The sequence below is a fragment of the Terrapene carolina genome, unplaced genomic scaffold, assembly GCF_002925995.2.
Source record: "Terrapene carolina triunguis isolate 2854851 unplaced genomic scaffold, T_m_triunguis-2.0 Scaffold714, whole genome shotgun sequence".
Taxonomy (NCBI): domain Eukaryota; kingdom Metazoa; phylum Chordata; order Testudines; family Emydidae; genus Terrapene; species Terrapene triunguis.
Window position 1 is genome coordinate 11,695,959 of NW_020665065.1, and position 14,477 is coordinate 11,710,435.

At 50.3% G+C, this 14,477-nt stretch overlaps 2 protein-coding genes across 6 annotated transcripts in view; one reads left to right on the forward strand and one right to left on the reverse strand.

Moving 5' to 3' along the window:
- The window catches only part of MTOR (mechanistic target of rapamycin kinase), a 103,853-nt gene extending 97,498 nt beyond the window's left edge, over positions 1–6,355 (reverse strand). For 2 of the 3 annotated variants that reach the window (XM_024210561.3, XM_024210560.3), the window contains exons 1-6: positions 6,269–6,355; positions 4,547–4,709; positions 4,091–4,199; positions 2,542–2,774; positions 1,978–2,178; positions 1,046–1,180 (exon numbers count right to left, since the gene is read on the reverse strand). In XM_024210561.3, the coding sequence (XP_024066329.1) occupies positions 1,046–1,180; positions 1,978–2,178; positions 2,542–2,774; positions 4,091–4,199; positions 4,547–4,666 (798 nt within the window). In that variant the 5' untranslated portion in view covers positions 4,667–4,709; positions 6,269–6,355. Of the gene's footprint in view, positions 1–1,045; positions 1,181–1,977; positions 2,179–2,541; positions 2,775–3,240; positions 3,304–4,090; positions 4,200–4,546; positions 4,710–6,268 lie in introns of those variants that run through there. The other variant, XM_029913528.1, reaches the window with a different exon arrangement.
- Positions 6,356–6,777: 422 nt separating this feature from the next.
- UBIAD1 (UbiA prenyltransferase domain containing 1) lies at positions 6,778–14,190 on the forward strand. 3 transcript variants are annotated; one of them, XM_024210616.1, is made up of 3 exons: positions 6,778–6,827; positions 8,166–8,731; positions 9,524–14,190. In XM_024210616.1, exons 2-3 carry the CDS (start codon positions 8,209–8,211, stop codon positions 10,009–10,011), a joined length of 1,011 nt encoding a protein of 336 aa, XP_024066384.1. In that variant the 5' UTR covers positions 6,778–6,827; positions 8,166–8,208; the 3' UTR covers positions 10,012–14,190. The 3 variants fall into 3 exon arrangements, with proteins under 3 accessions (XP_024066384.1, XP_024066382.1, XP_024066383.1); XM_024210614.1 differs by lacking the exon at positions 6,778–6,827 and adding an exon at positions 7,563–7,657; XM_024210615.1 differs by lacking the exon at positions 6,778–6,827 and adding an exon at positions 7,679–7,807.
- The last annotated feature ends 287 nt before the right edge of the window (positions 14,191–14,477 follow it).

Here is a 14,477-nt window from a genome sequence, read left to right on the forward strand (position 1 = left end):
GCTGAGAACGGCGAACCGCGGCCAGTGGGAGCCGCGATCGGCCTAACCTGCGGACGCGGCAGGTAAACAAACCGGCCCGGCCCGCCAGGGGCTTTCCCTGAACAAGCGGCACCCCTAGTTTGGGAACCACTGGTCTAGCAGGACTCTCAGAATGTGCTGAGTTTCACATGATTAAACAGTTCTGGGCACTAACCTGACCCTCGCTTCCAACACATTCAACCACTTCCTATGAACCCACCAGCCCTTATGAACACACCTTCATTTCAAATTTAATTGGTTCCAAGTTGCTGCTTAAATTAAACACATATCCATAAAAGGTTAGAACCTATCAGGCGACCATCCTATAGCACACACATTGAACAGACAGTGATGTATCTGTCCTACCACATACGGTCACAGGGGACAGCATAATGCAAGAAAGGTTTGAAGCTACAACTGGGAAAAGATTGTGGAGGAGTAATTGAAACTAAAGAGGGAGCGAGACCTATTCAATCACCTTGTCCATCCCAAGGGACGGAGGCAGAATTGTTCCCTGAAGGACATTCTCTAGTGCTTTTTCTAATCTAATTTTAAAAGTCCCAAGCAATTGGGTTTTCACCCTTTTCCTTCCCTTGGGAGGCTGCCCAACATCTCATTTAATTCACTGCCAGGAAGTGTTTCCACCTCCTCTGGCTATACCCTCCTATAACACCCTGCACAATTCCTCTCCTTCCTTTGTGTTTATATCCCACAAATATCTGTACTTGTTGCCCCACACATCCAGTTGTCACTTAAAGCTATTTAATGTCACTTTCCATCATGAATGAACCCTTCTGTCCCTAAACATTTGTTACTGTTCTATTAATTCCCTTCACTTTGCCACTGTTTGCGACAATGAAATGCCCTAGACCCCAGTTGCTCATGAACTTCTCCAGCTCAATCAACCCATTTTCAACCCAAATGGATTAATCGCATGTGCCCCATTTTATTAAACTGAACGCGGAGACACCTCCGTTCGGCCAACCATAGCACCAAACGCTGGCCGCCATCTTGATAAGTTACTCACCTCTCCCTCCATGCTGCTGATTCTCACTAATTCGTTGAGGATCAGTAAGGCACCGTGGATTCGGTCGTCACGATTCATACCCTTCTCCTTGGCCAAAGTCTCATCGAAACCTTTCTCTGCCTCTTCGTATGTGTGCTGAACAAAGATAATAGCAACCTTAACAGAGACCAAGTCCCCCCAATGTAGAACAAGGGAATACAGCAAGTCAGTAGTTACTGGGAGCCCATAAGTTCCAGGAACAGCTACAAACTTCAGCTGATCAACACTAGAACAGAGCACTGAATAGTTCTGACCCAGTCTACTCTGGCAGCCAAACTGTTTTCAACAGAAAGAGTGGACAAGGAGACCTGCGTCTTCCATCTTCTCTCAAGAGCACACCATTATCATAGCGTACATGGGGATTATGTGAAATGTGTGTTGAGGCCTTTCGTTTCTTGGCACCCTGGTCATGTTGCCAGTGTGACATGTGCTCAGGTCTCACTGTGTCAAATTAGTTTGATTGCATTGTTCAAGCCTCACATGTGGATTTAGAACTCATTGCCAAATAAGTACAACCCTTGGCTGCAGCGTTGTAACCTTGCCATTGCTGATTGGCTCTTTGATCACTGATGCTGACGAGACCTTGAGGTAGCAGAACCCACAAAATCTGCATGTGTCCTAACTACTGAGCATTCTGTTCTACTGTTGGCAACAAGTTACAGAAAGTACAGTAGAGCCCTGGTGGAATGGAGTGTCTCACACGCTTTTGTAGAGGGTAGTGTAAACAGTTTGGTTCAGCCTATTCTAGAGGCCAAACCATTTTCAATCCTGATTGCGAGCGGCCAACACCTAGTGACATATGAGGATCAGTCTCTTGGCTTTTGGTGTGGACACTGAGGCTTTTCTGAACTCTGGAGGAAAGCTGTTCCAAGATTAAGGAATTATTTCCTTACTCTGTACCACTGTGGCTTCTGCATCTCCTTTGGCTCCCGCTGGGTGGTGAGGATAAGGCAGGCTCGTAAGGCAGACACGGCTCCTTCTCGGATGGCCTGCTTGGGATCCCACACAGCAACAAAGATGTTATCGAAGAACGGCTGCACCTGCTGGAAGAAGAACGTGGGCACGCTGATCGCCAGCTCACGCAGGACCAGAACCTGGAGAGAGGAAGAGAGATGGTGGCGTTAGGCACAGATTGGAATTCAGAGACTGACCCCTTCCCTGTGTCTGTCCAGACTGTAAGCTTTTTGGGAGCAAGGACCTTCTATCTGCTCTGCATTTGTACAATGCCTAGTATAACAGGGCCTCATTCTTGGCTGGTCCCAAGAGACTATGATAATGAACATGATTAATGGCAGACCAGCTAACCAGCATCACAACTTCTCAGATATACAATGGTAGCCATTCCAGTCCCTGACAGCTCTCATTCGCTGCATCCACCCATCCATATACATAGCTCCCATCACCACTACTCATGAGCAGCCAGCCCTTTCCCAGAAAGGCTGAAGAGGAGTACGTACAGCTGCGTGTCTTCGACCTTCATTCCTATCAGCTCCCAGCCACTCCAGAGCCCGTTTCACCTCGAACTCCACATATTCCGCCGTGAAGGTATCACCTGCCAGAGCAAGGCGCCCGATGGCCTTGGACGCCATCTCCATGACGACAGGGTCATTGGAGGGGAGGAGGTTCCGAAGGTAATTGGCAAACCTGCCGATGCGGGTGGCATTGCCTCCCTCAACGCCGATAAGGCTTGCTGGGGAGAGGGAGAACAGGAGTGAAAGCTCTGCCACTGAGTCAGCTTGCCAGACAGTAAGGTAGTCCCTGGAGAAGAGTTAGTATTCCCTATCCATTCTTTAGAGACTCCCATTATCTCTTCCTAAGCCAGAAATCCATCAGAGAAATCAAGCAATAGGAAAGGATCACCAGCCTTTTAAAGTCAGAATTTGTTTAGTAAACAGGGAAGCTTATCAAGTCCTTTCCACAGGTCACAGATTTTCCACCCTGGGATTGTGGGCCCATTCCCAATTGACAGGCATCCACATGCAACCACTACAACTGGCCCCCTTCTTGACAGTCTCAGTAGAGGCGCCAAGGACTGAATGGACTAAGGAGACTGAACGCTCCCTCACCCCTAGAGATGGTCCCTCCAGGTCAAAGTTGAGGCACACTGACAGGGGGCAGTGTGGCTGAAGTTTGCACTGCCGGTGCCTGGGTTGTACCTGCTCTGTAGATAAAGAGGCCATCAGTGTCCAGGGTTGTCAATCAGGCACCTTTCAACAGCACTAAATTCACAGAAACAATTTTAAAGTGATACTGTCAGCTTCGAAATCAGATGCGGTCAACAAAGATTTCTTTTCCTAAGTTACTTCCACCACCTCCAGATACCTTGGGGTTGGTTTGGTTATGGTTCGTGAAATCAACCCACAAGCAGTTTCTATGTAGTTAACAAAAGGCAAATGCTAAGGATATGGAGTATTTGGTTGGAAGGGTGTGTTTTTATACAAGTTACCTGCATCCTTGTGTGTCACAGCATTTGGGCAGCTTTGCCATGTAAGAATTAAAGCACAACAGGACTATTGAGGGAGACGCTACACAAAATGAAGGCAAAAGCCATTTAGATCCCTCCACAGGGATGGGGGCTGCTGCCCCTGAGCAGGTGACTTTAAACAAAAAAGAATGAATGTTCTCAGGCAACAGGGAGTCCAGAGTCTTCGCCTCTTGTGACCACCAATAAAACTGGACACTACGAGAAGTATTTTCAGAAGAGCTCAGGGCCAGATTTTCAAGTGCTCAGCACCCACATTGGGGTCAGGTTTTCAAGTGCTCAGTTTCCAAGGAGGCACCAAAAGGGCCAGATTTTCAGAAGTGCTCAGCATCCAGCAGCTCCCATTGTGACACTTATGGTCAGATTTTCAAAAGAGCTCTACATTCCATACGCACCCAGTGCACTGAACTCTCTTAAATATACTGGGCATCTCTTGTGGGCGTGAAGTTCTCTTGACAATCCGTCCTGATAGAATAGCAATTTGAAGGGGAAGTTCACCAGAGGCTCTGAAGTCCTTCACTCACCTATAGCCAGAATGCCTCCTTTCCTCTCGTTCGCATCAGAGCTAGAGACCAGTTCAAATATGTGGTGATTCAGCTGATCGTAGAAGCGGGTAGATTCCTCCTGGCTCATCTGCACAGGAAAGGAATTCAGACCAATTTACAACCTCTCCTCCATTACACATGCCCCACATAAAAAAGGTCAACACCACTTTTCAGGGCTCCCAAACTCAAAAGCAGTAAATTAACTGTGGGATCCAAACCCAGAAGAAGCAATTACATCTCCTGCCTGTGCCCCTGCCCTGTTAACCCAGCCCCTGTTCTGGAGCCTGCTTGTGCCCATCCCACTCTAGTACCTACCTCAGCATCCCAAATCTCTACCACCCCAAGCATCCTAGCGACACACCTCACTCCCTAGCCAAATAGTACAAACGTGTCTCCCCAGCTAAATGCTGCTGCTTCCACATCTGCAGCACTCACCTCACGGAGCTCCATGGTGACATAATGCTGCAAGTCCTTGGCCGCTTTTGCCCTGATTTCTTCATTGCGGCTTTTCAGGCCGCTGGCAAATTGCTGAAGGATGGACACGGTGCTCGACATGATGGCGGCAAGTTGGGACTTGGCGTATCAAGTCCAGTGGATCCTTTGGACAGAAAACCTGTTTATTGCTTTTGGCTAGTACAGAAACCAATCACAGTTCCCTCCATCACACTGCTCCTATTTACTGCTCCCAAAGAACAGAGGGCTTTCAGATGGCATTGTAGCTACAGAGCCCCGACAAATATATGACAGGGGTACAGGCTCCTTGGATTCCACGCTAGGTCCTTCAGCGCACCCTAAACAAACCAGACCCAGCTCAGCCTCCCTGATTCCTGCAGTCTCAGCACAAAGCGTTCTTGGGTACATGTGACATGCCCATATCAAATACATGCCCAAATACCAAGACAGGGTTGTGTTTCAGAGGCGTTCCCAGACAAGCAAAGTTACAAGGAGGATAAGGACTGCTTGGTGCGCATGTTGATATCATTACTTTAGTTTGCTCCCCTACAACCCCTTTCATCCAAGAACCTCAAAGTTCTTTACAAGCCTCAACACTCCTAGGGTAAGCGTTATAACCTCCAATGTATATTTATGGGCTGAGAGTCTATTCATGCCAGCAACAGTCATTGTAATGGGATGTTTAACGTTGTGCATGTGTAGAGACCATCTTGATGGGTGCATTTTTTTTTTAAAGTTGAAAAATAAACCTTTTAGAAAGGAGGAAACTGACACACAGGTCTTCTAGTACTTTGCTGCAAGCAAACAGCAGGTGAGTAGGGGAACTAGGACCAGAACCCTAAGAGTCCTGGGTTCCTATTCCCCACTAGCCACGGGACAACTCTGCCTCATTAAAATCCCTGGGTACAGCAGATGCCCCTGAGGAATCAGGAGATAGTGTGGGATCTTTCCTGCTATCAGCAAGACTATCTGTCAGTCTTAAAGGTGCCACAGGGCCCTCTGTTGCTTCCTGCTATCAGCATCTCCCTAGAAGCCACGATCGGCTCCCCATGCTGGTACCCACACTGGAAGAGTCGCCTAAATAGGCCTCCTCTTCCCTGGTGAGGGAAATGCCTTAGCAGCTCTCCAACGAGCGGTGTTTTCCGGTGCAAAGGGGTGAATGCAGTTTCTCTACCTCGGGCAAGCAAGGCCTACGAGCCTGCGCACACAGCCAAGGGCAGAGGCCTCGCTTGCATTAGTGGGGGGCCCAGATCCCCCGCGTCGGGAAAGCCGGCGCAGAACCAAGGCCACGGTCCGAGCCATCCATTGCCCGGCCCAGACCGGCGCAGGGCCAGGAGGCCCCGGGGGTAGAGCGGCGGCCGCCGGCCCGGCTGACAGCTCCGGACACTGCTCCGCCTGGGGCACGGGAGAGGCGAGGGCAGCGGCCGGCGCTAGCCCGAGGGGAGTCGGGCACCTCCCGTGCTGCGGGGGCGGGCGGCCGGCCGGGGGAGGGAGGGACCCGCGGGAGGCCCCCTGCCAGCGCGGCTCGGCTCACCCGGCAAGCCCCCAGGGCAGCGCCCCATCCCCGCTGCCGGGGCTGCGGCTGCCGGAGGGCCTGGGCCAGCCCGGCCGGCGAAGGGGTGGGGAAGGGGAGGCAGCCCCCATAGGCCCCGTACAGGGGAGCCAGGCCGGGGTGTCCCTACTGAGGGGGAGGGGGTCACTCACCGCCTCCGGCCGGCCCAGCCGCGCCGGCCCCCTTGCGACCGGTTCCCCAGCTTGGGCCCCGGGTTTCCCCTCCCCCACTGTTGCCGCCGGGCCGGCGAAGAACCGCCAACCAATCAGCGCTGAGGGGAACGTGACCAGCAGGTGGAGCAGCCAACAGTTTTACGGGTGAGGAGGGGTTACTAGGGCATGGTGTTTCCACCCCCAAATAACTGCCGGAGGCGGGTGCAGTCGCTCATAGCCAATCAAAGGACAGATGGTGATTACTGACACTTAGCTGCACCAATGAGAAGTTGGGTGCCGCCGGATTGGTTAGAATTCAGAGCTTGCCCCGCCTTTGGAAAGCCGCATTGCTTCCGCCCTCTCTGAAGCCACAGGGCATTGTGCGCATGCGGAAATAGGGAAGAGTCGATTTTTTTTTTTTTTTAAACCATTGAGACGGTAGGACTCTTCCGCCGCGTGAACACTTGGTCCTTCTATTTCCTCCAGCTTCTCTACTGCCCTGGGTGCAGCCCGTCCTGAAGAGCACCAAGGGCAGGAGAAAGGCTCTGTTACCGTAATGGTACGTATAGAAGCGAGTCGCTTCTGTGATACCTAGTTTGCCTAACAGTGGAAACTAGCGAATAGCTACAATAACCAATACAAAGTGTTTAACATCCATGATTTACCGCTAATCTTAATGGTTAAGCGTTCATATAAACAGACTTGTGATGGATACTAATGATTCGATGTTGATGTTCAGTAATAGGTGAATATGAAGTGATAATTGAATAACAGTGACTCAGAGTAACTTTCTAGGCTTCCCCCGTGCCACTTATTACCAGATTATTCCAGTCGCTCCCACATATTAATCCCTGTGGGCGGTGATCCCCATTTTGCAGACTGGGGAAACGGAGGCTCGGAGAGGGTAAGGCTCTGGTCTTGCAGGCAGGAGTCTATGGGGCTGTGAGTGCCTGCAGCCTCCCGAGCACCAGTGTGCAGGGCTGGGGGTAGGGGAGTCTATTCTCGGTGGTTAAAGACGGGGGGGTGGGGCTCAGGACTCCCGGGTTCAAGCCACAGCTCCGCCACGGACTGGCTGAGTGACCCTGAGTAAGAGGTTTAACCTCCCATCCCAGTGCCGCCTTCCCGCTGCGGGAAGATCCCCGCCCCCCCTCCCCTATTACTGGTATTCTGGGGCTCTTCCCCATCCGCCCCGGCCCAGGGCTCCCCGCAGAGCAAGCGGAACCTCGGCGATCGGAGCCCTTGTTTCCGGAGGGGCCGGTACATCGGCCCTGGCTGGTGCCCACGCGCGGGAAGATGGCGGTCCCGCGGGCTGGTTGCCATGGTCCTGAGTGCCTGGCTCGCGCGTGAACGGAGCTGGAGAGGCCTCCCCGGGACCCGGCTCCGCAGCAGGTGAGGGGGCCCCGGAGCCGCCCCAGGAGACGGGAGAGCAGCGTCAGCCCCGCCCGGGGCTGGGAGCCGCCCCCCACCCGGGGTGCTCCCCTGGGCCCTGCCCAGGGGATGCGGAGGTCGGGGGAGCTGACCAGGGTGACCAGACAGCAGGTGTGAAAAATCGGGGGGGGGGGGGAATAGGAGCCTATACAAGAAAAAGACCCAAAAATCGGGACTGTCCCTATAAAATTGGGACATCTGGTCACCCTAGCTGAGGTGCCCCATGGGGAGGAGGAAGCTGGGGAAGGACCCCGCTTCTCCGCTGTGGTGCCCCGCCTGGGAAGGGGCCTGCCCCTCGCTCTCCATGCTGTGGGGTCCTTTGCTCGGCGGTCGCAGCTGCAGAGGTTCAGGTTGTGGGGCAGGTGTCGCCACAGGCTGGCAGCTCTCCCCTGGGCTGGGTATCATCAGTGAGTCACTGGCAAGGCCCGGGGTTTCCCTTTCCTGATGCAAACTCCCCCTCCTTTCCCAGGTCTCTCTCCAGCACCTTCTCCTGAGGCAGCTGCGTGAAGAGCATGGAGGCTGAGGATCAGACCGAGAAGATTAGCATCAGCGCTGAGAGCCCCAGAGGAGGTGACGTGGGGGAGCTGGGCATCGGGCTGCTCAGCTCTGCGAAGAGCCGCCCAGGCACCTGGAGGCAGAAATGTGCAGCCTACGTTCTGGCCCTGCGGCCCTGGAGCTTCAGCGCCTCTCTGACCCCAGTAGCCCTGGGCAGTGCCCTAGCCTATCGATCCCACGGATCCCTAGACCCAGGGCTGCTAGTGGGCAGTGCAGTGGCTGTCCTGGCAGTGCATGGAGCAGGTAACTTGGTTAATACCTACTATGACTTCTCCAAGGGCATTGACCACAAGAAGAGTGATGACCGGACATTGGTGGACCAGATCTTGGAGCCTCAAGATGTGGTCCGGTTTGGGGTCTTCCTCTATACCCTGGGCTGTATCTGTGCTGCCTGCCTCTACTGTCTCTCCACTCTCAAGTTGGAGCACCTGGCCCTGATCTACTTTGGGGGACTTTCCAGCTCCTTCCTTTATACTGGAGGTAAGAACTGCACTCCATACTCTGAGTCTGTGGCAGGAATTGTGTGTGAAATGTATGTCAGCTGGTTTGGTTCATTATCTGTGTTCTCTTCTCCAGGGATGGAGCTCAGTTTGTATTATCTGAACGGTTCCTCATTTCTTATTAGCCAGATCTAGTTTCAAATGAAAAGTAAACTTAAGACATGCTTTAAGAAATGCACCCAAGATTAATGAGTAACACTGATGTAGAGTAGGAACACAAATTTTTTTGTGGGGCTTATCAAGATAAAAATGTCTTTTGCCTCTTCAGTTCTGCAGCTGGGTGGTTGAAGAGACACCCAGTGTTTTACTATAGATAAGATTAAGCAATTTCTAGGATTTGGAGGATATCATTTGAAAGATGTAGCAGCTGTTAGTCTAACCTGATGGTTGCGTCTGTTCAGGACCAGATTCGAATATCTGTACTCACGTTGTGTAGCACCTTACTGCATGTGTAATCCCGTTGACTTCAGTGTGACTGCTTGTGGAACAACGTATTCCAGATGGTAACTGGAATCTGCCCCATAATCTTTGCTCACTGGGTGAGACTGGAGAAGTGCAGACATTGTATTTGCTTTATTATCTTTGGAAAGGGAGAATAATAATCAGTTCTGGGGCAATAAAAGAGCATGTGTAGCCCTGCCCTAGCTGAGTTTGTGTTGGCTGTTTTACCGCATTTTTTAGGAACTGCTGATCTGTTTGAGTAACATCTATTATCCTCCATAAAGTGAATTTCACTTGGTAACACTTGTTTTCCTCTTGTTTCCTGCCACAGGAATTGGATTTAAATATGTTGCACTTGGCGACTTGGTGATCCTCATCACATTTGGGCCTCTGGCTGTCATGTTTGCCCATGCAGTGCAGGTTGGCTATCTGTCTGTCTCACCGCTGCTCTATGCTGTCCCACTAGCCCTCAGTACTGAGGCCATCCTGCACAGCAACAACACACGGGACATGGAGTCTGACCGGCAGGCAGGCATTGTCACCCTGGCTATCCTCATCGGCCCCACGTTTTCCTACATGCTCTACAACACACTGCTCTTCCTGCCCTACCTGATTTTCTGCATCTTGGCCACGCGTTACACCATCAGTATGGCGCTGCCACTACTCACCATGCCTATGGCCTTTTCGCTGGAGAGGCAGTTCCGGAGCCAGAGCTTCAGCAAAATTCCCCAGCGGACAGCCAAGCTCAACCTCCTGCTGGGGCTCTTCTACGTTTTTGGTATTATACTGGCACCAGCAGGCACGCTGCCCAAACTGTAATGGCGAGAGCTGCTGTAGCCCCATGACTTGAGTGTTCATGCCAGAGCTCGGGGTGCGAGTGGGAGGTTTGTTATGGATGGGGCCAGAGCAAGAAGGCTGGCTCGAGCCAGTGACTCCATGTGAATTTTATGGGCTTTGGTCTTGTTGAGATAAGCAGTTTCTCTTGTACTAGAGACTTCCAGTGGTGTCTTAGGAACTTCTTCTCTGGCAAGAGGATTGAATTAACTGTCTCTGGCTTTCTCTCGGTGCTTATTGCAATTCACCATGTGAGCAGACAGACATTTCAAGGACTTGATGCTACTGCCATTGAATTCAAAGGGACTTTCGCTATTAACTTCAATAGGAGCAGGGTTGAGCCTTAAATGTGAACTGTCCCTTCCCCAATCTGTGAATCATCCCCATACAACATGAAGGGGATTCAGCAGCTCCACTCCTATGCTGTAGCACATGAAAGTCGCTACTGAATGTTTTATTTTTGTCAGCATCACGGTAAAGCAGATGGTGCTACTTCACTCCTCTTGATAAACTTCATCCTCACCACCTGGTCTGTTCCCTCCCACCCCCCCTTTTGCCAAATCTTGAGCTTACGCTTCCAAACATCATGGCTATATGAAATGGGGCATGGGGTGTCCATCAAGAACTGCTGACTTATGGAAGACAGCAGATTCTGGTGCTACCACTGCTAGTTCCTTTCTACCTAGGCATTTCTAAAGCACCCATTGCTGTGGTGTATAGGTGCTGAAATGGAACACAGCTGGTCCATTGCACTGAGCTTTAAGCCAAAAGCAGTGAACTTCCACTCCCTCTTTAAGTAGCTGGGGGCCAGAACTGCAAGTTGTACAGCTAAGAAGCTCACAAGACTTGGTAGGATGAAAAGTTCTGTTCTTGTTGTTAAAATTTTCTCATTCTCAGACCCTTCTGCCTGAGATGAAAGGGCCTTGGTGTTAAAAGAAGCTGTCAGGCAGGGTGACAAAGCTCTGTAGGCAACTGGATATTGACAAACAGACACGCTGTGGTAGCCAAGTCTCAAATAGCGAAGCATTTTCTAATTGTCATCCTCCATATCTGTTATCTACTTACAGTCACTTGTCACCCTATTGTAAGGAAAGCTGGTGGCAGCAAGGGAGAAAGATGGGGGCATTGCAGGAGGGAGTCTAAATTTCTGTCATGACTGTGCACAGACATCAGGATAGTGAATTATTCTTCTTGCTGATAGGTTCCTCTTCCCATTTCCAGTGGGGACCAAGGTTTTGATGACACTCCTGTGATGCATTGGTCAGTTTTGAAGTTCTAGATCACTCCTCAGGATGATGTGCTCAATGGTACTGAATATTCTTCCTGCATATCCTTCCACTCCAATCCCTGCTCTCCTGTAAGGATACTAATATACCCCTCTGGATGAATGCTATTCCTCACAACAGATGGTGTGAAACACGCAGAGCCAAATACAGCTATGGGGATACTCCACTAGAGCACAACAGGGTGAATTTGGCTCTCACTCATATTTTCCCATGATCACTGAACCCTGTTCGTCATTGGGAAATATTTTGGTTCCCTGCGTGAAACGGCGAGTGTTGATGTAAGGGCTTTTTGCAGGACTCCCTTGAAATGTCCAGATTGAATTGATCTGGACCTTGTTCTAGGAGCACGGTGCCAGGAGCACGGTGTTCCTGAGCCTGAGGGGAGGGTATTAACCAGGGCACAAGGAGCCTTTTAGTTGCGATCCGTTAAGTCCAGAAGGGTGTGCAGTGATGCATATACAGCTTGGGCGTGTTATGGCAAAGAGAGGTTATTCACCTCAGAGGGGTGACTGCTGTTCAGGGCTGCATGTAATGGAGGAGTTATGACAACTATAAAATGGAACTGGCACCGAGATGTGTTATAGGTGGTATCAAAGTGTTCAGATGGTTTCTGGTGACTTAGTTGCCAGTTGTGATTGCTTCGCAGCTGGACACCGTTACTCAGAAGCAATCTCAGCAGGCAGGTGGCAGCTTTCACCAGCCTCAGATTCAGTTATTAAAATAGGGCGATGCATGGATCAGACTTTCTCTCCAGGCTGCCCAGGGAAAACAACAAGGCAAGCCTGGTTTAAGCAGCCAGTCTGCTGCTTTGTACAGTAGAGAACTTGACTTTGGTTAGAAACCCAGTCAGAAGGAGTTGATCTCAGCTGGAGGGAGAGAGGCATCTAGCAATACTTGGCAGTGATTTTCTGGGAAAATGTGCACTTCCTATTTTCGGTGCTGGCTTAGAGCTCCAGTGGGTTGGTGATGAGCATTTGTCAAAGAACCAACTCTGCCTTCTGCCAAGCACGTTCTGCCTCAGAGACTGAGGAGTGGAAGTGATGGCGAAATCAACCCCGGTGGTGGAGAGAGCTATTTCCCAATAGAGCCCATTCTGCAAGATGGAACGGGTTGATCTGGTTAATCCCAGGGTTGTATTGTTTGTAGGTCTCTCAGCAGATACATCCTGTGCCCTGTTCTTGTTTGTTATATGATGATATGTCTAGCTCTTGCATAGCTGTAGTTTAATGAGGATTGATGTGGCAATTTTTTATGCATTTTCCCTAAGCCATGTTGCTTCTGACAGGCAGAATGTGAATAAGAAATTTGAGAGCTGTAGCTCTTATGGTGAACAGTCTAGGACAGGGGTCCCCAACGTGGTGCCTCTTGACGTTGCCGCTTCACGGCGGCATTTCAGCGGCTGCTTGTCCGGCAGCCACGGTCCTCGGCGGGTAGTCGTCCGGCGCCTGCCCCACGGAAAAGGTTGGGGTCCACTGGTCTAGGAAATGGCCCTCAGTGGAACAGCAACACGTTACACTATGGTTGATCTCTTCCTTACAAAAAGGGGAAAGACTCCTGATTAGAAAGTCTGTCTGCTAGTGGGAAAAACCAGTGCTATTGCCACAGAGCTGGAGTGAGAGGTGACCCGTTTCATGCGTTTGTAGCACCATTTTCTTGGGCACTCAAAGTGATTCACAGATGCAGGGATTAGAAGGAAACGTGTGCAGACTGCTTCCATTCGTAAGCAGCAGCACACATAGCAGACTTTGGAAGTCTTAGGGGAGAACTGCGTATGGTAAGGGAGCTGGAAACGCCTGGATTCTAATCCTAACCATCTCATTTGTTTTCCCCCAGTGGCCTTGGGCAAGCCACTTAATTTCTCCATGCCTTTGTTTTTTCATCTGTAAAATGGAGCTTGCCGTTGCCTACCTCACTGGGAGTTGTGGGGTTAATGTTATTTAATAAAGAGCTTTGAAAGTAAGAAGTGCTATATCTATGCTGGGTATTTTCTCAGGCATTCTGCTTCTCAAGCCTTACTTATATGGGAAGATCTTTTTGGTATAACATAAGGTGTGAATTTAAACCAGTAAAGTTATACCAGTATTACACCATGTGTATGCTCTTATTCTGGTATGAGAAGCCCCTTTTTGGTTTAATTTATGTTGCTTGGGACAGGATTTAAGCTAAACAAAAGCCAGGCTTGTGTGTCCACATGGGGATTTATATTAGCATCATTGGTAAAACTTTCCATATAGACAAACCCTAAGGCAACCTGTCTTGTGTTACAGCGTCTGAGCTGAGGATATTGGGTGTCCAGCACCTCTTCTGATCATAGGCCTTTTCAGCCTCTTGCAATAAGCTGTATTGCTCCATGCTGAGTCTCTGCTGGTAGCGGAGCAGATCTGTAGCACATCTGTCCATCGTATGTATTAAATGGCCTCCTGACCTCTCTTCTCGCCCAGGCAGAGGTTCAGTGAAGTATCTAAACGTTCCATTTTTAACAAGCCATGGTTAATAATTTTAAACGGTTTCGTGTTGTGTTTCTGGGCTTGGATCAGAGTGGTCTTCTGGGAGAACATGTTTCCTATGGACACTCCTTTGTACAGCTTTGGCGTGGAAGCACTGGAAAGCACACACCCTAGGTACGCATGAGGTAGGCTCCTTTGACCATAAGAGCCCCCTTGTGAACCAGGCAGCCCTGTCCTTGTATGTCGAGGGATAATCAGTTCAATTGAAAGGGCAAACATATATGTTTTAGGGCAGATGTTAATAGGTTTTGGTGATCTAATCTATCAACCGAGTCCACTTTGGAACACACCTTTCTATGCAGGGCACTGTTGAGCCTGAGCATTTGTAATACTGAGACAGACTTCAATTGAACTTTGTCTTTTTAATAAAGATAAACTTGCTTATCAACACCTGCGTGTTCTCCTGCTCTTCCTGTGTCAAAGTCCCCACTCCTGACTTCCTTGCAACTTTTAGGTGGTCGGATTTGCACCGCAGGTCCTTGGCAGCATGCTGCCCCCACCAGTCTCTCATCTGGGCCATAAACCAGGGTAAAGGAGTAGCTGTGGTCACTAATGCCTGCCCAGTACACAGGAACGCTTGAGCCTCTTCAGTCTCATTCTGCCACTCAAATCATGTTTCTCCTGCCTGGTTTCCTTGCTCTCTCTTTCATACAAGCTA

Excerpts from the sequence above, each read along its gene's own strand:
- UBIAD1 (XM_024210616.1), top strand. The coding sequence starts at position 8,209 with ATGGAGGCTGAGGATCAGACCGAGAAGATTAGCATCAGCGCTGAGAGC. Across the intron at positions 8,732-9,523 it reads CTCCTTCCTTTATACTGGAG|GAATTGGATTTAAATATGTT; the intron begins GTAAGAACTGCA and ends TTCCTGCCACAG.